Below are 24,874 nucleotides of genomic sequence, written 5' to 3' on the forward strand. Positions count from 1 at the left end.
GGTTGTAAAAAGTCCCCTCCTCACCCTGGATGTCGTGGCTCAGTCAACATGGACCCTGATGATGGTGGCAGAGGGTTGCCAGATGAGGCCTGAGCACACACACGGTAAGACCTACTGGTGTCCTACTCTCCAGGCATCTCTCATACCTCCCCTCCGCTGCCTGGGATGCTGTGGTTTGGCGCCGCCCCCACCCCGCACCCCCCACCCCACACCCCCCACCCCAGGTGGTTTAGTTCAAAAAGCTTTGCCACATGAGGTAGGTATTGACATTTTGATTGGACAATTTTTTATTGTGTGTGTGGGCGGGGGGGGGGGGTGCTCTCCTGTGCTTTGTAGGATGTTTTAGCATCCCCGACCTCTACCCACCAGATTCTAGTAGCAGCCCCCGACCTAGTTTTGACAACCCAAAATTGTGTCCAGACATTGCCAAATCTCTCGTCGGAGACAAAACCGCCCTGGTTGAGAACCAACCACTGGGCTAGACTGACTTCATGGGTTATCTCAGCTCAAGGGTTTGGAGGGAGCTCCTACCCCTGCTGAGATGTTGTTTAAACATCATGAACCCTAATCTATTAAATTCATTTTAAAAATGGAACTGGTATAGCAGAGATGTCCGCAGTTACAACTTCAGCTTGACAGCTCCTGTGGCCACGAAGCCAGACAAAGGTGTGAGAGCTGTGAGAAAGCGAGAATTGCCAAGGAAAAGCAAACTCCTTTCACAGTTTCTCACGCAGACAGATACCCGGGAGAAATGACAGAACCGTTTTTATGGACGTCAAGTAAAAACTATAAAGTGCTCCCAGAGTATACGCCTGAATCCTCACAACTTAGAAAAGATACCAGTCTTGGGTGCCCACCAGATCACACCAGGGAAAATTCACCTCTGAAGGCCTGGCCATTGGAAAATTGAGTGTCTCACAGACCTCAGGAACCCCCATGCGGGGCCCCTAGTCCTACAGCGCCCTCGAGGGTTCCTCCAGATTTCTCCTTCTGTGGACACTGCGCCTGAGACAGGAGCACGCTCTCCAGACCCTGCCACTGAAGCCGCCTTTCCCCGAGGGCTCAAAACACCGCAGTCGTCTCTTACAGACATTGTGCCCCAGCGGCTGGCGGCTCCCATAGCTGTAAAGGGATCAAAGACTAGTTTACTGAGGGCTGCTCCAGTGTCTTGAAATGCGGCATCTTTGGAATTGATCAGAAGGGAGCAACTTACCGCAAAGTAAGCCCAGGCGGCAGAACTTCAGAGGCTAGTTCAAAACCAAGAATTCTAATAAAGCAAGAGGCACTGAGTAGATGACGACATTTCAATATGCATAACTGTAAGCGACTGTTTTTCATTGTGAGGTGATCTTTGATTTATAGAAGAATTTGTTTCCCCCACAAAGGGGCTCGCAGAACTGTAATTCACAGAACATGTTCATCTGTAGAAGGAAAAATTAGTGTTCAGAAAGCTCAGGGTCTCCAAAATGATTGTTTACTATTAGTAGTAAATATGTGAAGAATTTGCATTTTGAGGAAAATAGGCAACATGTTTCTGTGATTCAAGCTGGAAAGACAGCATGACAACCTGAGTGTATTTGCGTGATGCTAAAAACTGTAAAAATTAAAAAATTGGTGTTATGTAGTAGAAGTGTGTGTGTGTGTGTGTGTAAAAATGACTGAACTTTGACCCACGTATCAAGAGGATCTTAGATAAAACCTTAAGAGCCTGTGCTTATGTGAATATTTCTTGACCATGTGGCATTCTAAGACACTGGCCACAAAAACTTAGATCAAAAACTAAGATCTTCTTGATCTCCCATTCAAAAAGGAAAGATTTTACAACTGATACTGAATTCTGAAAAATTTCTAACTGGGGGAGTCATTTAGCACACATCCACAAAATTTAGTACAATACATAGTATCATATATTTTTCTCTCTTTCTCTCTCTATACACACACACACACACATATGTATTTAGTTGCTCAAGGAAGTTGCATATTGTAATAAGAAAACTGTGTAGCTCATAAAAGGGAATAATGTAAACTTAAAAAGTTATACCAGACTTTACCCAGGTGATCAAAGTTAACATCAATAGTGATAAATCATGTTGCCATATGAGTATATACCATAAACATAATGTGATAAAAAGGACCTCTCTGTGGTCTTCCTCCTAAAAACCCATTAACACCAACCAGCTTAACCTTATTTATTCATTCTGAGGAAACCAGCAGACAAGTTCCAATAAAGGGACGGACATTCTACAAAATACCCAACTACTCAAAACTGCCACAGTCATCAAAAACAAAGTTGGAGAAACTGTCAGAGCCAAAGGGAGCCCAAGGAGACCTAGTGACTAAATGTGTTGCGGTGTCCTGGATGGGATTCTGGAACAGGAAAAGGGCATTTGGTAAAAGCTGAGGACATTGGAATAAAGTATGAATTTTAGTTCATGAGAACATAACAGTACTGGTTCATTGATTGTAACAAATGTACCATATTAATGTCAGATGTTAATTACAGGGGGAGCTGGGTACTGTAGACAGTGTGTGGGAACTCTCAGTGTTAGCTTTTAAATTTTTCTGTAAAGTCAAAATTGGTTCTAAAAAAAGGATTTTTAAAAAAGAAACCTATACAAGCACAGGGTTTAAGAAACCCTGAAATACAAAGGATTTAATTTATTCAAAAATTTTAAAGAAGGCAGAATCCACTTGGCTAGAACTTATATATAAATGTTGCACTGATAACCATGCAGTTATTGTGAATGGGCCACATAATGGCACAGGGAGCCCCTGGCACCCGTCTTTGGAGGGCTGAGCCACGTGAGTGGAGCTAGTCAGCAGCCCTTCCCTGCACCCTCAAGGAGCGGACTCGCCGCCAGGACAAGACTCAGCCCATGAGAACTAGGACCTGGCAGAAAGTGCAGAATCAAGAAAAGAAAGATTTTAAAGCACCAAAACCATAGTGTTAACATGTTTGTAATAAGAGAGAATCTGGCCCTGGCTGGGTGGCTCATTGACTGGGGTGTTGTCCCGTACACCAAAATGTTGTGGGTTTAATCCCTGGTCAGGGCACATACAAGACTCAACCAATGAATGCATCAGTAAGTGGAACAACAAATCAATGTTTCTCTCTCTCTCTCTCCCTCCTTTCTTCTCTCTCTAAAATCAACTTTTTAAAAAAGAGCGAGAATATGCACATATTTGGTATTTTACGTACTTAAAATTTGTTATTAGCAACAAATGTCACATGGCAAATGTGTTATTAGCAACATTGTCAAATAGCCTATTATTAACATAGGACTCTAAGGTCTACCCTCCCCTTGTAGCACGATGTTTCTTCTTCCTACCTGGCGTGTCACGTGACTTTTCCTCCTTTATCAACTACGAGGCACCTCTTAGCATTAGGTTGGACCTGTATATAAAAGTCAACTTGTAATTCTGAGTGAAGAAATTAAGGGTGATGGCTGGTTTAGGTTTCCCCAAATGCAGATTTGTAGACTTGATCAAGCCTTATTTTACTGCCTGTGACCTTTTCTTTCTCTACTACTACATGCATACAAAGGCATGGAGTGTGATCCTGGGTGCCTTTTCTGTTTTTTCTATGAACTGCCTGAGACCATGCAACATGGCCTGCCAAATGTGCAGTCATGTCATTTTTCATCCAAACACAATGGACTTTGGCAGTTAATCAAAATCTAGTGCGCTTGCATGTTATGGGAAAACAGAGTAACACAGATGCTTTGGCTCAGTACCAGCCCAGGGACTCGGCATCCTGCAGACCAGGTAATGGTGTTTCCATCTGGCTCAGGAACCCCACCAGAGCTTGTGCACACAGCGCACTTCATCAGAGCCAAGTGCTTCGCCCCAGCTGCACCGCTCCGGGACTTTGTGGTGGTCACAGCCTGCCTTCTTGCGGGAGGCTTGCTGCTTTGGTGAGAGCTGCGAAAGTTCCCCCGCCCCAGCTAGTTCCCTGTACTACCTGAAACCTCTTCGCTAGGGCTTTATCTTTTGTGGTTAAGAAATAAGTACAAGTGACTGTACAGTACTGGAAACAATCTCACTCACTCTTTAGTGTGAAATTGAGCACATGATTCTTCTGAACTTCGGGCTGAGATCTGGAGAGAAGGCGGAGCCTCGTTGCAGGTGGGTGGGGTTTGCGGACAAGGCGGGCCAAACCAGAGGCGAGGTCCCGGGGGAGTCGGAGAACAGCCTGATCTTCTCCGATGGCCTTGGGACCGGCTGTTGTCCTGTGATTTTTACAAGGCCGTAGTCCCATTACCTAAAGATCCCACTGTGGCAAGAGGGTTTCCAAAATGGTAGCTAAGAGAGCAGGTGACAAAGGGGAGTTAGGGAAAGCCTGCTTTCCCGCCTTTTGTATCTAATGCTTCTAACTGTTCCCTATTCAGGTAACTCAGCGACCTCATCCTGGGAAATGAGGTACCACAAACCTTGGTATTGTTCCAACCAGGTGACAGACTGCCTGCTAACTGCTAGGCCACTGAGGCTCCCCTATCTCAACTTTTTTTTTTTTTTTTAAATCAGCAGACCCTACCAAGGCCTCCCGGGAAGCTGTCACCTGCCAACATGAGCATGAAAAACTGAAGCTGAGTCTTCTTAGCAGCTTTAGCCTCACCCCAGCTCCTGTGGAAGACGTCCTCCGCCAAACCCCCTCTTCTTTGAAGAAACACAACTGAGACCAAGTGAGAAGTAGCTACAGTTTAATACAAACCTGCACCAGAACACAAGGTGTCGGGCTGTTTTGTTTTTGCCTCAAATGGGTGGCCAAAGCACAGGACCATGTGTTGTCTTGGGGTTGACACAATTGTAGCACCATGACTTTTACAGAGGAGTGAGGAAGTCACTTGAGTGCTGGGGTGCTGGAGGCTCCATCCCGACCCCAGGCTGTGCCTGCCGCGCCTGGGCAGCTGGAGGGGCTCTGGGCTTCCGCATGGTTCTGTGGTTTCTAGGTCAGTGCCGGGAAAGCTCTCATCACGGCATTGGCTTGACAGAGGTCTACTGCGGACTCCTAGCACTACACACACACGCACACACAGTAGCACAACTTTCTGTAACTTAACCCCACGAACCTAGAGAGCAGCTAAGGCAAGAACAACAGTATTTATTCGGCAAGTACAAGACCAGTTTGAGAGCTGCATTCAGTGCAACCAGGGACCCTTTTCATTCCGACCAGGAAGGGGCCAGCGGGCTGGTGACGGAGCTGGCTGGAGCCCTGCACGGGGGCAAGGAGCGGGTGGTGGGGGCTGACCGTGTATTTGGTTCCTCGAACCTCCTTCTGGTTTTCTTCTAGAAGCTCCTGGGCAAGGGTGGGGTCTATGTAAGGATCAGGGTGGATGAAGTGGATGGCTACGGAGGACCACTCCAGCACGTGGCCTCCCTGAGCCCAGGCCATGCATCTCTCAGGCGGAGGCACTCGGAGGAGGTAAAGCTTTCCTAGCCCAAGCAGGGATGCTCTGCCCGTGGGCCACCGCCACTGCTTGGCTCTTTGGCATCTGCCCAAGGCCCATGACCCAGCAAGGGCTGAAAGAGAGAAAGATGATGTGCACTGTACCAAGGGGCCAGCGTCACGGTTTCCCAGGCCCAGACCCCTACTCCTGTCCCCACGGCTGCCACGCTCTGTGAGTACCTTTGCTGCCTCTGCTCCCTGGGTTATGGCCTCTGTCATCTGAGCCCCTAAGTGAGGAAGATGAGTGTGAAGCGACAAGTGAGGGTGTGGAGGCAGCTCAAACCACATGGCAAACCCCCAACGTGGAACTAGTTCTGGCTCAAACAGTGAATATGCATTAGTGTGTTTATAACAAAAGTCTACCTATCTGTGCAAAACAAAGCAAAATGCCTACCAGGGCAGTCAGTCTTCTAACTGGTTAAACTCTAGGTAGGATCTACAAGGGACAACAAATCCACTCTTCCTTTCCACAGCTGACAGCCAAGCTCCTAAGGGTAGTCACGGACACTTCTAGAGTCAGAAGGCCTAAACTATTCGGGCCTCATCTTTGAAACGGGGGAGAATAATACATGCTCTGCTGTGAGATGCAATTGAGAGCTCCTATGTGGAAGTGCTTTGCAAATATGAAAAGCACAGTAGAAATGTATAGGGTATGACCACTAGCCCAAGAGTCCAGGAGCCACGTGCAGCCTGGGGTGCTCAAATGGAATGTGCAACATGAAATGGCTTCCCCGAGGGGAGGACAAGGCTTAACAAGGGTAGGCAGCTGGGTCACTTCCCAGTTCACTCAGGGTGGATGGAGTTCACCCAGCCTCTAGTGTTTCCATGGAAACCCCCTGGAGTGTTGGAGGCACGGAGGGCCCCGCTGGATGGAGGTGATGGAGGCCACAGCAGGTGAGGGCACGGCGCTGAGCACAGGAGACAGGAGCCCCTGCGCGGCAGTGTGGGTTTTACAGTTGGGTCCCACTGGCCTGGTCTCCTTCCTGGGCACCTAGCTAGCCCCCTCCCCTAGTCCCACTCCCCCTCTCTTAGCAGGCATCAGGCGGCTTGCCAATCACACAGAAGGAGCAGCCAGGCCTCCGTCCAGTAGGGGGAGTTTACAGGAAGCTGGGTGATTGGAGGTGTTAACTGCGGGAGTGAGTGATCAGGGCCAGAGACGGTCCTCAGGGCCAGAATCCTGGGCACCCTGGCAGAATGTAGGGAACTAGACCAGGAGGGGAAGGGAAGGGATGGGACAGGGCCTGTGGCAGCCTGGAAGACTCCGTGTGAGGAGAAGAAGGGCCTGCAAGTCTAGCACCCTGCCCCGGCCCGTGCTCCAGGCTGTCTGGTTGGTGTCGAGTGCAGCATCTCCTAAGGTCCACATCTATTCCTGTTTCTATGCTATGCTAGTGACACAAAGCACCGTTATTTTTCACAGGATGCACAAACAAGTCAAACCAAACCACTGCGCAAACCAAACGTGCAAAACAAAATCATGTACACGCGCCTGGCACCAGCCTTGCGCCCCACCCAGCTGGCTCTTCTGGGCGTGACTCCCAGAGGGCGGGGTGGGAAGAGGAAGGAGCTGGCAAAGGACGCAGAGTGTCCCAACCACACCCACACCCAGGGTGTCCCATCCACACCCACACGGGGCCGGAGTTGAGTCAGGAAAAACGGGACATTCTGGGCATGGCTGGGCAGCTAACACCTGTCTAACTTGAGAAAGGTGACCACGGGGCCTAAGGGGATGGGGAAGGGGGTCCTTTTAAAACACATCTGCTAAAGTGCTCTGGACAACTGGCGGTCGGCCAGGGGCAGGGCACTCAAGTCTGGGCTTTCCTGAAGCCAGCGCGTGGAGGCAGGTGTGAGAGGAGGGGCTGGGCCGGGCTCTATGCGTTGGGCTCTGTGCATAGTGTGGGCTTCCTGGGCCCCACGAGGCGGGGCAGGAAGGGACTGCAGCAGGAGGAACACATCTCAAAGTGCCTGTTAGGGTCGGCTCGAAGCACAGTGAATCGCGTGTCAGACATGGGGAGGGCTCCCGGGTCCTGTGGCCCCTCAGGTGGTGAGCTGCCCAGCCCAGCCTCTCCCGCCCCTGCAGCTGCGGCTGGAGGGCGCGCGGGCTGGTGGCAGCGGTGCATCCTCACTTGCGGGGGGCTTGTTGGTGCCTTTACCAAATGCCGCTTGACCTGCCTCCGGGGGGAGCGAGGATCCGAGCCGAAGCTCGCTTTGGAACATGGTCATCAATCTGAGAACCTGCGGGGAAGGAAGCAGAGGGTGAGCTGAGCTGCTCCTGCCGGGGCCGTAAGAGCAGGGCCCCCACTGGTGGAGGCTGTTGGGCCCTCTGTGTGCATGACTGCTTCGGGCCTCACGGCAGCTCCGTCCTGTTTCACAGATGAGGGAACGGGCTCAGGGAAGTTAAGTAACTTGCCCAGTGTTACCCGGTGTGAGAGTGGCAGAGCCTGGATTTGGACCCAGGTCTTCCTGATTCAGAGCCTCCATGATTAACTGCCCTACTATGCCACCTTCACTGCTCCCAGACTTGGACGTTCTGTCTCTTGCCAGGAACTCGACTATGGATTGGCCTGTTAGCAAACGGGCCTTTGTCCACATGCCTCAGTGAGTACGAGAGGAAGAAGGGAGGGGGTCCCATTGCTTTGGAAAACCAAAGAACCATACTCAAAGGTCCCCACATTTTGAAATTCCAAGACTTATTTAGAAAAGGAGGTCTGGTATCCCAGCGGGTGCAGCGGGACAGTCTTCAGTCTGTCCCGTCTAGAACAGACAAGGTTGGGGGCAGAGGGAAGGTGGGAGGCTGCTCAGTGTTGGCCGAGCCTGAGGGTTTGGCCCAGTCTTTGCTCTGCCTCGTCTTTGCTCTGCTCCGAGACTTGGGCTGGGAGTAGAAGAAGCCAATGGCCAGCAGGCCCCACGGCTCTGGGGCCATGCCAGGCAGCCAGGGGAATGCACACCTCCTGGACCGCGAGGCTGAGCGCCCACGGACACGCCACACCACAGATCCCTTGCTGACTCCCTGCATTCATGTCCTGTCGCTGGTGGGAGTGGTAGTGACCCTCCCACCAGCAGCAGGGTTGGGGAGCAGTTATCTCCGATGAGAGGAAGGAGAGTGGTGAAGAGGACCCTTCCCCACAGGCTACCATAGGATCCTCAAACAGGAACCACATGACCTCTGCCCGGAGCCGCCCTCGGCACACAGCTGGCTGCACAGGACACTCAGCGGGCAGCCCTGGGGTTAGTCCTTCCCCACTCAGGTTAGGAGGGTTTGTATGCAGGTCTCAGGCAGAACCCTCCCCGCCCCCTGCCCCGCCCGCCCCCAGGGAAATGCCAAGCTCCGTGGGGAAGGACATAATTCCTGTTGCTGTTCCGCCCAGGGAAACACTGGCAGAGTGGCTGGGTGCCAGGTCTGCACCTGGGCTAGTTCTGAAGGCCCTTTGGGGAGGCCGGGCCCCGCCCCTTCCAAGCGCTGTCCTGTCTGTCCATCAAAGCTGCCTACCTGCCTGCCGGACCAGCTTGTTCTCCATTGAAGGTTGCGATTTATGTGGCAGTGACCCCCTACCTGCTCTTAACTACTGCAGAACACCTGGGACATGGATTGTTGACTGTAAATTTCCCGGGCAGTCACATCTCATATATATTGTATTACATATAATACAATTCTTAGCAAAAAAGGCGAGGGAGGAAAGAGAATAAGGGAAATACCAGGTCTTTCGGAGAGGCTGGAGAGGAGTGGGGATGGGAGAGGGAGCTAATGGAGCACAGCCCCACGTGGCACTGGGAGGGTTAACCTTCCTGGTCTCAGGGCTTCTCTGGGGCATTACCTGTGTGCACGGCTCTCAAGATGTTTCAAGGGACTGAAACGGGCATCACAGGGAGATTCTCCTGCAATCCATGCCTTGTTACAGTAGTGCCCAGCGACCAGGAGAGCCCTCCTGCCCCCCTAATATTTATGTGTATTTAATATTGGACCTAGGCCCTGGCTGGTGTGGCTCAGCGGATTGAATGCCGGCCTGCGAAGCAAGGGGTTACTGGTTCAATTCCCAGTCAGGGCACGTGTCCAGGCTGTGGGCCAGGTCCCCAGGAGGGGGTGCACGAGAAGCAATCACACATTGATGTTTCCCTTTCTCTCTCCCTTCCCCTCTAAAAATAAATAAATAAGATCTTTAAGAATAAATTAGACCCAGCACTCAACACTGGACATGCAATAGGGAAGAAGGGAAGAAGGCTAGAGGGAAAGGAGCAGAAACCCCGCTGCCTGGCAGGGCCTCCGGTGGCCCTTTGGTCCTCCTCCCGCCACCAGTCCAGGTGGCCCTCGCTCTTACCAGAGAGGCTGAAGCTGGACTCATGAAGGTCCCTCATGCCCCCGTGTCGGGTAACGGGCCGGGTAGGAGTATCTGCGAGTGGCGTTCCCATCTCTTTTTTTCCAGGATGCACGACCACAGCGACATCCCCCAGGTAGGGAGTGCGGTCCACTCCCTTAACCTTTAAGGTCTGGTGAAGGGTGGAGGAGGAAAGGGGAAAAGAACCATCAGAGTCCAGAAACGACCCCCACCGGAGCCTCCTCCATGGCCGACAGGCCTCCAGATGCTGCCATTCTGCTCAGGACCCAAGTTACTCTGACAGTGCCTTCCTATACCTTGAGCGTAAGGGGTGGAGAGTTCTTGTACCCCCTAAATAGTGCCCGTGTCCTGTGCGCATGTGCATGCGCATGCGTAGAGGAGATGCCCACTGGCTCCCCCGCATTACCTATGGGACCCTTTCCACGGTGGCAGGCAGACTTCTGAGACAGTCAGCCTTACAGAACACCCGTCACATGGAGCGACGTCGCTCCCCTCACTTGCCCGGCTACCAGGAGGCCATCCCTTTTACTGCGATCTGACTTTGTGGGATAGAGGCTAAATACCATTAGTTTGTAGATGAGAGTCCCCCAGTAGCAACACAAGTTCAGTGTGTACTCACACTGGCCATGGAATTAAGAGCCTATAATCTGCAAATGGACTGCCTAGGTTCCAACCCCAACTGTTACCTGTAAGCTGTGTGCCCTGGTACAAGTTACGCCACCTCTCTGTGCCTGTTTCCTTAACTGTAAAATTAGGATGATAATAGTACCTATTAGTACTACACGTAGAGTTGTTATGAGACGAAGGAAATAATGTATGTAAAGCTCTTAGAACTGCTCTGGCACATGCAAGTGACATACAAGGGCCGCAGCTGTCATTGCAGTGGTCCTTGAAGGGTGCTTGATCATATCAAAAAGCGCTCTTACGAGGAGGATCGGAGGGTGCACATAAGGTCTGGAGGAGCAGCCCACCCCCCCAGGCACTTGTCAGCGACAGGCCTCGATCTCCTTGCTGCCCACTGAAAATCTTGTTGAGAGACACAACAGATTGCATGATTTCTGGACGGCTCTTCAGGTTCCAGATTCCTTTATGTTCTCTGACAGCAGACCTGCGGCGCAGCTCAGGCCCCAGAATGTCATGCTTGGTCAGAACTCTTTTGGCCTTTGCCAGGCTGCACTTCGGCTTCCACTTCAGAGGCCCGGGTCCCAGTGAGGGCGGGCAGGAGCAGAGGCCCAGGGGAGAGTCCTAGTGTCTGCCAGCAGAGTTGACCTTTTAGTGTTAAATACGACCTGTTTTTCACATATCAATTTTCCACGCCCTTACTTTTAGCCAGAGAAAGGGGAGGACAAAGAGCAGGATGCTTTCGGCTGTCTGCGTCAGATTTGCTCTTTTCTGATGATGTGGCTGCAGGCCCCCGCATCTGGAGCTGTCCGTGTGGATTCAGGCCAGATTCTCTAGGGCAGCTCTCAGTGGTAAGGCCGGACATCAATCCCTGAGCCGTGGGGGAACAGCCAACCTTCTTTTGGGTGAAGGTGCCCACCCGGAGGCCGGCATACACCCAGGGTGCTTATGGAATCCAAGGACTGGGAGCGACCCTGGAGATGCGAACTATTCCAGGCCTGGCCTGACCGCTACGTGTTGCAGGCCCAGACTCCCCAAGCCAACCCAGCCTACTGCAGTCACAAGGGACGGGGAAGGTTTCAGAGAATGAGCAACTCCAGGCTGTGACAGGGACCCTTTGCCCTGGTGGACGGCAAGGACCCTTCCAGGGACCACATGTTGGGACAGATGTGAACAGCTCATGGTATCCCCTCAGCTCCAGGGGAAATGGGGACTCTTCCCAATACATTTTACTTTGTTACAGGTGCTTCTTTCCTAGTATTTCTTCTTCCCAAAGTGGCCACTCCAGGCAACAGGATTCGGTGCAAAAATAGAGAACAAGTCTGAGATTTAAAGCAGTCATGTGGAATGTCCCTCACAGGGGCTTCAGCCTCCTCACACACATCGCCTTCACCTTACCTTTTCTCTCTGGACCAGCTTCTTGTAGACAGTGTCTGGGAAGGACCTCAGGGGACAGAACTTGCCAGTGCCCTCGGCGCACATGAAGACACCGTTCTCATACACGACCCGCCCTCGACTGATGGTGACGAGCGGCACGCCATGGCAGCGCATGTTCTCGTACAGGTTGAAGTCTCCCCCTTGCACCTGGGTGCTGGCTGAGATGGTCCTGGTGGGGAGGCAGTGGCAAGAGAGAAAGCTCTGAGAAGAGGTAAAGACGCCACAGCTCAATGGGGACGGAAGATGTTCAGTGGGGGCGGGGGGGGGGCGGACGCTCACACAGAAGGGGTAATCCCCAAAGGCTGGTTGTTGTGGACTGAATTGTGCCCCCCCTCAAATTTATATGTTGAAGTCCTAACACCCAGTACTTGAGAATGTAACTGTATTTGGAGTTAGGACCTTTAATTTAAGCTAATTAAAGTAAAAAGAGGTCACATGGGTAGACCTTTGTCCAGTCTGACTGGTGTCCTCTTAAGAAGAGACAATTGAGACACCAGGAGGGCACGTGATGTGTGAAGAGGGAGAAGAGGGCCCTCTACAGGCCAGGAAGAGCGGCCTTAATAGTCAACTCTGCCGACACCTTGACCTCAGGCTTCTTCCCTCCGAGCTGTGAGGAAATAAGTTTCTGTTGTTTAAAAAAAATACCTCACAAGCTGTGTGGTATTTTTAAAAGCAGCCCTGGCAAACTAATACACTGGCTAAACCCTAGGGGTCTTTCCACTAACAGGCAGGCCTACAACAGAGACAGGAACCAGCCCCTGGTGTCAGGGTGCAGAGCAGGGCTCTTCAAGGGCCCTAGTGGAGGGCACAGTGTGGGGATCCTGACGGAGCCCAGGGTGAACTTTCTTTGCAATCCAACTTTTATTTTCCATGTCCCACCACATTTTTGTCTGTCTTGTTCACTGCTAGCTTGTGCACCTAGAAAACTGCCTGCCAAATAACAGCAATTAACAAACACAGGGGTGGGCAAAGGTAGGTTTACAGTTGTCAGTACACGAAACAGTTTATTCTTGTATTATTATTTATTATTGTTATTAACCTACTTTTACCCACCCTTGTATTTGTTGACTGAATGAAATTTAATACTAAAAAATTATTCCCATTTCCTATGCCCACATCTCTGAGTAAAAATGATACTCTAGCACTGCCTGGTGTGGCTCAGTGGATTGAGCACCGGCCTGTAAACCAAAGGGTCACTGGTTTGATTCCCTGTCAGGGCACATACCTGGGTCCCCAGTAGGGGGCGCATGAGAGACAACCACACACCGATGTTTCTCTCTCTCTCTCTCTCTCTCTCTCTCTCTCTCTCTCTCTCTCTCTCCCCCCTTCCTTGCCCCTCTAAAAATAAATAAAATCTTTAAAAATAAAATGATGCTCTACATCCCGAGACACGCTCACTCCCCACACACCCCATTTATCATTGAACTCGTGTTCATCAACGCTGCGGTGCCCAGCGCTGCGTGCTCAAGGGACCACACCCCCAGTGAGGGGAGCAGAGGATGGAGGAGCCTGGAACTGCGTGTCAGGCCGTCTGTCTGGCTCAGCCACTTATCAGCTACACGATGTGGGAAGTCCCTCGACCCTTTGGTCTTAGTTTTTTCAGTAGTAAAATGAAAATAAGAACTCCGGCTTGAGTGCTTCCTGGGGCCGTGAGTCAAATCAAATGAGATAGCTGATGAGAAGCAGCTTTGAAACACTGTCAAGTGCTGTGCAGCTGGAGCTGTTCTCTGTTGTGCTCCCAGTGCCCAGACAGCGGGAGGCCCTTGAACATGTGTTAAATTGAACACACCTCAGGGCCATACTTCTCTATGCTAGAGGTAGTGCAAAGATGATATGCTTTTGGAGTTCTGTAACACGAGTTCCTGAAAATCCCAGGTCCCCCAGCCCTGGAGACCAGCAGCAGGTTTTACTTTGTGGCTTCTGGGTCCCACACCACCACGTCGGCGTCGGCCCCCGGGATGATGCGGCCCTTGCGGGGATACAGGTTGAGAATCTTCGCGGCATTGGAACTGGTGATGGCCACGAAACGGTTCTCATCCATCTTTCCTCCCACCTGAAACATTGCAGAAGGGTCAAGTCAACCGGGCCCCGGGTGTGCCTCCAACCCCTTGTCACCCTTAGTTCTGGCCTGTGGCCTTTTAGGCGGTCAGAACAACGGTGCTGAGGTGGAACACTACCATGGGCGCCCCTTCAGAAGAGCCAGCCTGCTTGGCTTGGTTCCAGGCATGTGCTTACTTCTTTCTCCTTCATGCGGCAACAACAGTGAGTGGGCCCTTGTTCCAAAAGGCTGCCTACCTGGTGGAAATCTACCTCCTGAATGTAAAACTGGCTCTGCTCATGTGCCCACGATGGAGGAGTTAGGAGCCTCCTGCATCCACAGAGGGACATATAATCTGTGCTCCAGAAAAGCATCTTATTGCCCCACCCGTCCACCCATGACAGCACCGTGGACTCTTCAAAGAGGATTCCTGAGCCATCTCATGGGTCCTCCCTGAGCTGGTGGCTTAGTCTTGAGGACATCAAACCCCCTTGGGCTCATACTCTATGCTGCACCTAGTCTGTGATAGGTTAAGACCAACCACACACAGCCTCTATGGGCAGAACAGGCAGTATTCTAATGAAGTCCCAGTCCCTCTGTTGAAAAGTAATTGAATAAAATATATCAAGAGCCTTAAAAATGTTCATACCCCTTGGCCCAGAAATCCACTTCTAGGAACTGGTCCTCAAAAAGTAATGAAAAATGCTGACACATGCTCATGGACAAAGAGATTCTCTGCACCATCATTTTTAAGTGCAAAAATTTGAAACAGCTGAAAATTCTAAACATCAGGAAAGGATTAACTGAAGTATGGTACTTCCGTTGGAGAAAATATTATTCAGCTATTAAAAAAATGTTTTTAAAGAATTTTTTACTGATATAGGAAGATACTCAAGATATGTTATATGAAAAAAGGGATGAACTCAGTTATTAAAATATAGTACTTCATAGAACTAGGAAGAAACATACTAAAATATTAAGTTTAATTTCTCGGTATGGAATTATGGAAAAATTTTATACTAGGCTTGTTACTTTTCTGATCAGAAAAAAAATTTTTTTCGGTTCTGTTTTTGAGTGAAACAGGAGCTGCGGTTGACCCGCCCTCCTCAGGGTACCACCGGACCGACCTCTGCGTAGACGAAGGGGCGGGTAGCGCGGGGGCGGGGCTTTCAAGAACATACCACGCCTCTCTCCCAGATGACGCTCATGCGGTCCTGTACGCCACTCACTCCGTGCGGGATCTTGGTGAAGTCCTCCTTGCCCATAGCTTTTTGCTTGGTGGTGAAAGGCCGGTGATCTGATGCCACAATGTTCAGAGTATCACTGGGTAGAGAGAAGGATGTGACCAGTGAAGGGAAAGAGGCCAGGGTCCCAGAGGGTGACAAAAGGTACAGGAAAAAAGTCTTTGCTTAAGAACCAGACAAAGCTGATTTCAACCTCAGCTCTGCTATTTAGTAGCTGTATGACCTCTGATGAGTGACTTAAATGCGAGAACCTCAGTTTACCCATCTGCAGAATGGAGACAGGTGCTGAGTGTGGCACAGATCACCAGTGTTGCAGGAGACACTGCGAGGCTTTGGGATATTGACATTTAAGAGTTAGGGTAACGGGCTCTGGCTGTGGTGGCTCAGTGACTCTTCCCCTCTTTCTCCCTCCCTTCCCCTCTCTAAAAGTAAATAAATAAAATCTTTTTTAAAAAAAGAGGATAGCGGGTAGAGAAAAATTGAGCGTAAGAGTATAGCTAGAGTAGAGAGGGTGGAGGTAGTTTTACTACCATGAAACCATGTGAAAACTCTCATCTCCATCCTCAACCCCCACCAGTCCCTGTGGGCAAGCACGTGCTTAGTACAACACGCAACTTCAATGTTAAGCTTTGCAAATAATTCCAAACCATAGCCTTCCTAGGGTTTGGGGACTCTGATGGCCCAGAAGGGAAAATGAGGGACAAGATGGAAAAGCTTGCCCTGTAAGTCAGCAGCAGTATGCGAGTCAGCTGGGTCCCTGTCACTGCCATCCACGACCATCATCCTCAGGCAGTTACTGAGGCGGCCTCCATGCAAGGCAGCGGGTGGCTAAGGCATGGCCGCTCTCGAGGGGCTCTTGAGCTAAGTAAGAACTCGGGGCAGAGACGACGGTGAGAGGACGCAGGGTGGCAGACCCTGTGCTTAACGAGGGCGGCAGACAGCTGGCCCATGTTCAGAGGGTGCTGTAGGCCTCAGAGATGGCGAGGGGCAGAGGAGCGAGAACGTCTATCTCACCCAGGCCAGGGCAACTCAGGCACAGGGAGGGGCCCGAATGGAGCACGGGGTCCTGTGGGAGAGGCGGACAACGGCTTGGACCACACACTGGGGACCTCAGAGTCTGTTTTACTTGCAAGAGGCGCCAGAGCCTTGTGTGCAAGGGCCAACTAAGATGCCTGCCTAGGAAAGGGACCCTGGGAACACAAGACATTATTTCCCTTGGTGAAGAGGCATATTCTTAAGGCTCTCAGATGTTCTGGGTCAGGTTGCACAGAGGGCTTTCTCCACTGGGGCCTGGCAGAGCTCATCAGTCACAGCTCTTGCCCAACGACCGATATTCTTGGCCAAATCCACAGTGAGATGACTCAGCTCTTCTCAGAGCCTGCGGGAGGGACTCTTCCACCGAGCAGAGGGTTTTCCCTAGGGTCCTCGGGGGCTCCCCACATTCCCCAGGCCCGCAGAACCCACCCAAGATGCACGGAATCTTTAGGGTTTCACTTTCTCTTCGGGGGTCCCCCAGACACCTGGGCAGGGCTCAGGTCAGAGGAGGTGCCCGTCAGCGCCATGGGCTGAGGCTCCCAGACCCCAAGAACAGTGGCTCAACTCCCATCCCCTACCCGACAAGTCTTACTGAGCACCCGCCTTTCTTTTTAGGGTGCCCCGGGCAGGCGTGAGCGGGTGCGGTCACATGTCAGGAGGGCTTCTCAGGCCTCCCCGTGCTGCCCTGAGTCTGGGCGATAGGAAACACCCGTCCCTACTCTTTCAAGTTTCAAACATGACTGGCTTTGTGAAGTGAAATTTTTACATGTTCAAATGAAAAAAGATCTGATCCCCTTAAGAAATCAGATTTTAAATAAAGGACAAATGCTTACATCTAAAGGTACTTTTCACCCTGATGTATCCCGAGAAGTCACATTCTAAAGTAGCTCATTATGAAGCAGCTCCCATTTTCTTACCGGGATATAATTGGTGTCTGGGCTTTCTACCAAGTGTTTTGTATAATAGCAATTATCACCAGAAATGTGCCATAAAAACAAAATTACAGTAATCATAAATTCCTATAACTAAAATGTTAAAACTATGCTCCAAATACTATAAAATTGCACACATTTACCATATACACTGATTAGAAAAGGGATTCAAACTATTCTCCTAATGGTTCACATACAATTGCAATTCTATTTAAATGAGCAGAATTTATTTAAATAATTTATACAGATTTGACAAAATAGTCTAGATTTAAAAACTTAACTCATTCAGCTAATAATGCCTTTCCCCCCTTCCTACCTGCATTTGTGTGGGCGTGGGCGCTGTAGCCTGGGTGGGTGGGAGCAGTCGCCACCTTTTTCTTCTTTCAGTACATTTGCTTGTGGCAAGCAGAGATATTTTAAAAGATTCTTGGACCTTAGAACCGATCCCAAATTATTAGATTCTTGGTACTTGTTTGTTTTTGTTGTGTTGATAATAATAGTTTTCCCCAACAAAAATCCTTTTTAAAAAGTAACAGCTCATCTAGCACTTATTTCTCTCTTCAATCTCTCTTATGCTCTCAACTTATTTAAATCTATTTCAGAGCTGCTGGTGCTTGGTAGCAGAGCAAAACTCTGGGACAGAATACAATGGCTGCCACCGTGCCACCTCCGGGGGCCACCTCCATCCTGGGACACTACTGGCGCACTCAGGTAGTGTTTGGAAAGCCCCCCCCCCCCCGCCCTTAAACCGCTCTTTAGGGCGTTAACCCAGCAGGATGCTGAGTGGGAGTTTTCTAATTGTTGGCAACCAGGACTGAAAACCAAGAATGTGGATAAAATAAGTGCTCCGTTATCTGAAGACAGCCACCTTCAAGTGGGGCTGGTCACTTCCCTCCACTCCCCCCAACCATTAGCCTAGAAGAAGTTTATCAGCAGCGGCCCCGCCCCCTCCCCCGCCCCGGCCTGCAGGTCTATAAAAGCAGAGACAGGGAGGGAGACAGGTGTTGGCACGATGGAAAGTCCTGTAGCCTTTCTCCCCTTCCTCTTCTCATGGGCTGAGTGCTGCTTGCCTGCCCTCCCCACACCAGTCTACCCCCCAAATCAAGGAGGGGACCTTCTCAAGAGGGTCACCTGTGGAGCACAGAGGTGATCACAGTGGGCATCTGCCTGGAAGCTGGACAGGGGGGCCTGCCTCTGAGCTCTGGGTGAGCAGATGAGTGGCGTGGGGACAGCCTGCCCTCCCTCCGTGGGGGTGGCAAGGCAGTGTGAGTTTCCTCTGAGCCCTGGGCACTGGAGAAAGCGGCCAGGTTTAAACTGCCATGCCGGGGTCCTTGTTCACAGGGACACCGCTAGCTCTGGAAGCCGGAGGGTGCAGGTAAAAGGGTTAAGCTGGGGTCCATCTCCTGTATCAGGGGATTATGTGAGGGTGGTACAGGACAGCCCACGCTGGCCATGTGCCCTGCACAAAGGGCCCCGAAGACCAGTCACTTTTAGCTTGAGAAGCAACGACAATGAACGCAGGAGTACAGACGTGAGCCTGGGTGTGGAGAAGAATCACCCAGCCCATTCATGCCTAATCTTCTCCTCCCCGACCCCAGTCCTGCGCTGGGTTCGGGGAGGGGAAGAAACTGACTTCTAAACTGAACTGGAATTTAATAACCAAAAGGGAAGAGAAGGCAAATGTCCCAAATGTCACCAGAGCCAAGAGAGAAGCTGTGAGCAGCTATTGGGACAAAACAAAATCTTTTCATGCTTGTGTGCCACCACATTCAGACTGTTCACTAAACCATTTCCTTTAGATTAGGAGCCAATGGGGGAAAACAAGCATTAGGGGAAGAAAAGTTGGACAAAAGGAGGTCTGGAGAGAGGGTAGGCGGGGATGGAGGGAGAAAGTGCAGAAGAAAGAGAAAAAGGGGGGAAGAAGAAAGCGGGAAGCGCAGGAGAGAGGCGCACACAGGAGAGAAAACCGCAGGGGAAACAATGCGAAGAGGGAGAGGTAAAGAAAAAGAGGTGGGAAAGCCACACATATGCTAGGATAAGTCGGAGGCCATGCCCTACAGTTTCCCAGCAGGCCTCAGTGTGAGCTATCAGCGTCCTTCGAAATTCTGAACCACCACTGCTCACAGGTTTCCTGGAAAGGCACACACTAGAGGTTACCACGGGCTGTGGGGCTGCGGGGGTCCCGCCCAAAGGTCTTACTTGGCCAGCAGGCTCATGAGGTAGGTTGAGGTGTTGGTGTCCAGTCTCAGGGGAGGCACGGTGACGTAGGCGGCTGCGTGGGACCAGTCCTGATGGTAGTAGTGTAAGCCCGTCAGCGTGGCATGTGCGGTGGTGGTCTCAGCCAGCACAACCTTCCCTGGAAGCAGGAGAAGGGTCAAGCCATCCCGAGGAAGCCAGTGAATCGGAGGGCTCATTGGTCTGGGCGTCTCATTGGACAGGTGACCGAGGTGAGTCAGAGGGAGGAAGGGACTTGCCTAAGCTCACTAGAGTGTTGGGAGAGCACAGCAGGGCTCAAGGGCAGAGTAGTCCCTACCCCACGCTGACTCCAGGCAAGGGGATAGGAAGGGCAAAGCCACCGGGGCGGGGCAGCACCGACAGCGCCTCAGGGAGTGCAGCCTGGCTGGGTGCTGCAGGGTGCAGATGGGAGGACGGAGGGCTGTGCGTGCCAGGCTGCGGGGCAGTGCGGGCTGCTTCCTGAGCAGGCAGGCGCTGTGAGCCCCGCTTTGGGAGGCCTGCTGCGGGTGGGATCTGTAGCAGGGGCGAGATGGCCAAGAGGCGAAGGTAGGGTCGTCAGGAGGCAGAACGGTGGAAAGAAGGAAAGAAAGGGCTAGAAGCCCTTGCTCCTGACTTAATCCTCAGGTTTATGACCATGACTTTGTTGCTCCTGTTTCAGGACCTCACAGGCGCCCTGCGCTGGGCTGGCACTGTGAGTGAGTACAAAGCCTTCAGGTGCCGCCTGGGGCTCTGCCACAGGAGTCCCACCAGGTGCCGGGCTCGTACACGGGGTGAGGGGAGTTGGGGCCACGCAGTTATTTCTCCCGGCATGTCCCAGGCATCCCCTGAAATATCCATTGGAACTGGTGCAAGATTTCACGTTGGTCACCAAGGCAACCACTAGTAACACCCAAAAGGCCAAAAAAGATAGCAATTAATAAGTCAACTGAAAGCTTAAAAAAATTTGCCAGACCCAAAAGAGGTGACAGACACTTCTGCGAAGCTGCTCTGCATATAAATGTGCAGAAGAACACTCTGATCCTAATGGACTGAACCCAGGCTGTGCAGGGTGCTTCTGGGGAAGACAGGTGGAGAAGAAGAAGGGCAGGCGCAGGGCCAGGCCCCGAGAGCCGGGGCCACGGAGTACACGAAGCTGGCGGGCCCCCACCTGGCTCCCATCCCACCCCATGTGTCCTGCCCATCCCAGCTCAAGGACACACCTTGCATCTTAGCAGCTGCAATAACATCACCGGCCGAAATGCTGGACACGTTGACCAGGTAGATGGGACAGTGAGTCTGAACATGGAAACAGTGGGAAGGAGAGAGCATCAACCCCATAAACCGAACACGCACCAAAATGGCCCAGCCAAATCCGCCTTGGCCCCTCCCCCTGTATCGCTTAGCCCCGCCCCCGGGGGGGCCGGTCCTTTGCTGGGAGTGCAGCGCTGGCAGCCACAGCACAAGCTGCAGGTTAAGTGCGTGAAATAAGGGCCAGGCACCAGAGCCCAACAGGGGAATGTGCGGCAGGATGTCAAGAGCTGAACCTCCTATTTTCTGCTAACCGACAAAAGGTTTTTTAATAACTTAAAACAAGGGACTGTCTTAATTTCATGTTCATGAACATGGAGACTTGGAGATAGTTGTATTATATTCCATATTAAAAAAATTACCATGCCTGCCCTCTGAGGGCTGCTTTATCAGTAGACAGAATGTACCCTGAAGAAAACGAAATACAAAGGGTTCAGGGTTAAGAGTCTATGCCAGACAGGACCAGTCTTACAGACGCACACCTGGATTGTAATATTGATGAGCCTTTTCTCTACCGAGCTGTGTGGCCATGCCCATGGCTTAACTCCTCTGGGCATATGTTGGAGCGAAAAGTCGAGCTGCTCTTTTGTTGTTCAGATCCTTCCTTATTCTGGGGTAATTTTCCATCAGGAAGTCATTGATACAATGATTGTTGTGACAGTAAAATAATGTCCTTATCCAGCCCCTGGATTTATAAACTGTTGATGGGAGACTGTGTTTTCCCAAATGTCATTCTGATGCTTTTCTTGCTTATCAAATTCGGACAGAGAGTTAGGAGCTGGCCTGACGCTTGATGTACTTGGCACGGGTTTGCTGATTCTGAGACCAGCTGGATTTCCCATCTCCCTGTTTCCCCCGGGTATTCCTAGCAGCACACCCTCCTGTTTACATCCTTCCAGGGAGCCTGGGTCTTTCGGGGGAGAGCTCCTCAAGCATTAGCACCCTTGGAACGATTGGTGGGCTTGTTAAAACACAGATTGCCGGGCATTGCCCCAAGTTTCTGACTCAATGGGCCTGCCTGGGCCCGATAATTTACATCTCTATGTTCCTATTTGTAACAAGCGATGCTGATGCTGCAGGTCCAGGGACCACCCCTAGAAGACCAGGGTCCAGAGGAGGTAACTTAGATTATCTGGACAGATCAAACCAATGACGTCAGAAAGAGAAATGGCCTTCATACAGGGCTCTGCTGTTTATAAAGTGCTTTCCCTTCCATGACTCCTTTGATCTTCACAACCACACCATCAGGACTGATAGTATCATTCTAATTTTAGGTGATAAAGTAGTATAACAGAGTTATTGAGTGACTTGTGTGTGATCGAAAGCTTGTATTTGGTAAAGGCCCTACGTCTCTGGCTGCGTCCCACCCCCACGTGCATCAGCGCCTGGGCCCTGAGAGGGCTTTACCCTGAGCCTCACCAAGGAAAAACTGAACGGCCCAGAGGCAGAGGTCTAAGGCTTGGCTCTCCAAGCACAGTGTCCGCCTGTTCCTCTACCAGCAGCAAAGGCGAGGTGCAGCGGGGCTCCCTGCTGCCCCACTGCGCCCCACCCCCCCGGGGAGCCTTTTCCACGTGAGCAATGATGCTGGCACTCAGAACAGAAAGGGACTCCACTGGACATGTTGGCTTCTGATCCCAGATTCGAAAATGGACTCAGGGCGAGCGGTGGGTGGGTGGGGGGTGCACTTACCCTGTTTGCAATGGTGATAACTCGGTGGGTGGCTTCAGCTTCCAGCTGTCAGAAACACAGGGCAGGAAGAAAACAAGCCTCACCATCTCTCCCAAGCAAGCCCCCGTGTGTGCGCCGGAGAGCCCACCCCCTCGCAGGCGTGCGTGCGGGAATGCCTGGCACAGAGCCAGAGGTGCCAGCTGCACCCGCCGGGGGGGTGGCTTGGGGGCAAGCCCTGGCGGGGGCACGAAGCTCCATCCACCTCTGCTCACCCCGAGAGAATCCTAGGACTTGGTGTGCCAGGCACATCCTTGCTGGATGCTACTCGGGGCTTAACTAAAATGGAAACCACAGCAAACGAACACCTGGAGTTAACATCTCTCTCCGTTGTCTGGTGTAGTCTCTCCACAGCCACCTCAGCACTGCAGCAAAGGAGCGACATTGATTGATTTCAAGCTGAAAATTTGCCTGGATCAGCGTTTCTAAACCTCAGAACTATTGACATTTTGGACGGGACAGTTCTCTGTGGCGGGGAGCTGTCTGGAGACGGCAGGATCTAGAGCAGCGTCCTTAGCCTGTACCTACTAGATGCCAGGAGCACTCCACTTCTCAGTTGAGCTAATCAAAAATGTCTCTAGACATTGCCAAATGTCTTCTGGGCAGCAAAATCACCCCGGGTGTAGACCCAGGACCCTCTCCTTGAACCAACTGATGGTGACAGCAACAATCTTTGCTATTGCTACCACTGTAGTCAAAGCTTTGCGCTTCCCTGCATATAACTTAACAAAGTCCACTCCTGTGCCCATCCCCCACCACTATGGTTCTCCTGGGTTCATTATTTGCTGAATCGGGTGCCTCTTTCTGACCAATTATTAGGTGCCAAACCAGGAGCTATATTCAAGGACTCTGACAGATAGGGGCAGACCCAGGGGAGGAGTAAGGCGGGAGCCCCCACCCACCCCGAGGCTGACCCACTATGGGCCGACTTGGTTCCTGTCTGATGGAAGTACTATCACACCCTGTCTCCAGCTCCTCACCCTTCAAGGCCTCCCCATGGCTCCCCCACGGACAGCTGACCCCCACTCTGCGCTTCAGGCTTTGGAGAAATGGAAAACGGCTTCCCCCTCACAAATGGCCAGGGACATCTGAACAGGGTCATAGGGCAGGAAGGCATTATCTGTCTAATGTGGTCCCTCCAGAGCAGATTTCATTGGCAGGGAGACCCTGGGGGATTTGTATTGACGTCCTGCAAAACTATACAAGGACAAAACCAGAGGGCAGAAGCAGAGCCGGGCTCGCAATCAGCATTTCAGTGAGTAACAAGGTACCAAGGGGGAAAGAGTCCAAGTTTTCCTCAGATGCTCAAAGGGATCTCATCCCCTCAATCCTGAGTCACTGGCTTATAGCCTGAAACTTCTAACATCTGAAGAGACACACGTTTTCAGGCTTTTGTCTCCTGATCCGATTTTGGGTACAGCCGCCCCTGGGGTGCGTACGTTGTCTCCCTCAGATCCTTGAAATCAGATTCAAATGAGGCCAAGTCAGCCTCCCGAGAAGCTTCCCCGTGGGAACCTCACCCACGGAGAGAGCGATGCAACACGACCTACGTTTATCTGTGTCTTTTCCACCCTAAAGATTCTGTGACTCTCCGGAAAGAAGCTGACAAAGGACACACGGGGCCCTTCCTCACCTCTTCTGGGCGGCTGATCTCAATTCCTTCTGGGCCTGTGATGCCCAAATCTAGCGCCTCCTTCGCACCCTGAATAACAGCAAAAAGACAGAAAATTGAGCGGCTCATAGAGATACCAAAAACTACCGAAGCCAAGGGACAGTAAAACATGCCAGACACCGCCCATGCTAGTAGGGTTGCTGCTCTCTCACTTCTGTAATGTTCATCCTCTAAAGGGGGCAGAATAGGCACGGGGCTCCCTTTCGGGAAGGCTCTCCTGAGTCTCACTTCATCATAATCAATAACGTCTTTTCTTTTCGAAAATACATTTCCATAGCTGGAGAACAGGTCTGGGATACCAGAGACAAACATCTTTTATTCATCTAAAAGTCAGAATTTCCCTGCTGGAAATCTCATTAAAATACTTCTTAGAGCTGCTCCAAATTCCTTTGCTATAATGGAATATAAATAGAGCAGTAGAATAAAAACATCATTTAAGACTTAGAAACCCTTCTGGACTACAGAGTTTCATTTTTTACAGACAGTAGAAAAGTTGAAATTTCCTGTCAGAGATCTGTCATCTGGGGTGTTAACTTTTACAGCTTGTTTTGCCTGCACATCATGGGATAGAAAGCGGGGGTAGGGAATCGGCCTGAGAACTGTCTCCATTGGCGCCCTGGTCCCGCCCCCCACATCCTCCGCCCCCCGCCCCGCCCTGCCCCGCCTTGCCTCGGCCACGAGCTCTCCGTTTTCAGCGTGGACTCGGGCGATCGCCCCGATGTCTTTGCAAGCGTGCAGCACTTGGTACAGCTCACTGTCCCGAAGCATATACAAGTCCTTGTAGGTCATGAACATCTGGAATGAGTTGACACCCTTCTCTCTTACCAATGTCTCCATTTCTACTTTCACCTGGAGAGCAAAATGCAAAGAA

At 51.4% G+C, this 24,874-nt stretch overlaps 1 protein-coding gene across 1 annotated transcript in view; it reads right to left on the reverse strand.

Moving 5' to 3' along the window:
• Positions 1-7,516: 7,516 nt before the first annotated feature.
• The window catches only part of DPYSL5 (dihydropyrimidinase like 5), a 74,106-nt gene continuing 56,748 nt past the window's right edge, over positions 7,517-24,874 (reverse strand). The window contains exons 4-13 of the mRNA XM_054566266.1: positions 24,673-24,852; positions 23,965-24,033; positions 22,296-22,340; positions 20,519-20,594; positions 19,284-19,440; positions 15,055-15,196; positions 13,746-13,888; positions 11,797-12,004; positions 9,760-9,928; positions 7,517-7,678 (exon numbers count right to left, since the gene is read on the reverse strand). Of these exons, the coding sequence (XP_054422241.1) occupies positions 7,593-7,678; positions 9,760-9,928; positions 11,797-12,004; positions 13,746-13,888; positions 15,055-15,196; positions 19,284-19,440; positions 20,519-20,594; positions 22,296-22,340; positions 23,965-24,033; positions 24,673-24,852 (1,275 nt within the window). The 3' untranslated portion in view covers positions 7,517-7,592. The remainder of the gene's footprint in view (positions 7,679-9,759; positions 9,929-11,796; positions 12,005-13,745; positions 13,889-15,054; positions 15,197-19,283; positions 19,441-20,518; positions 20,595-22,295; positions 22,341-23,964; positions 24,034-24,672; positions 24,853-24,874) is intronic.

This window comes from Pteronotus mesoamericanus, unplaced genomic scaffold (assembly GCF_021234165.1).
Source record: "Pteronotus mesoamericanus isolate MK-2021 breed Mesoamerican mustached bat unplaced genomic scaffold, CSHL_Meso_final contig_101, whole genome shotgun sequence".
NCBI classification, from domain to species: Eukaryota; Metazoa; Chordata; class Mammalia; order Chiroptera; family Mormoopidae; genus Pteronotus; species Pteronotus mesoamericanus.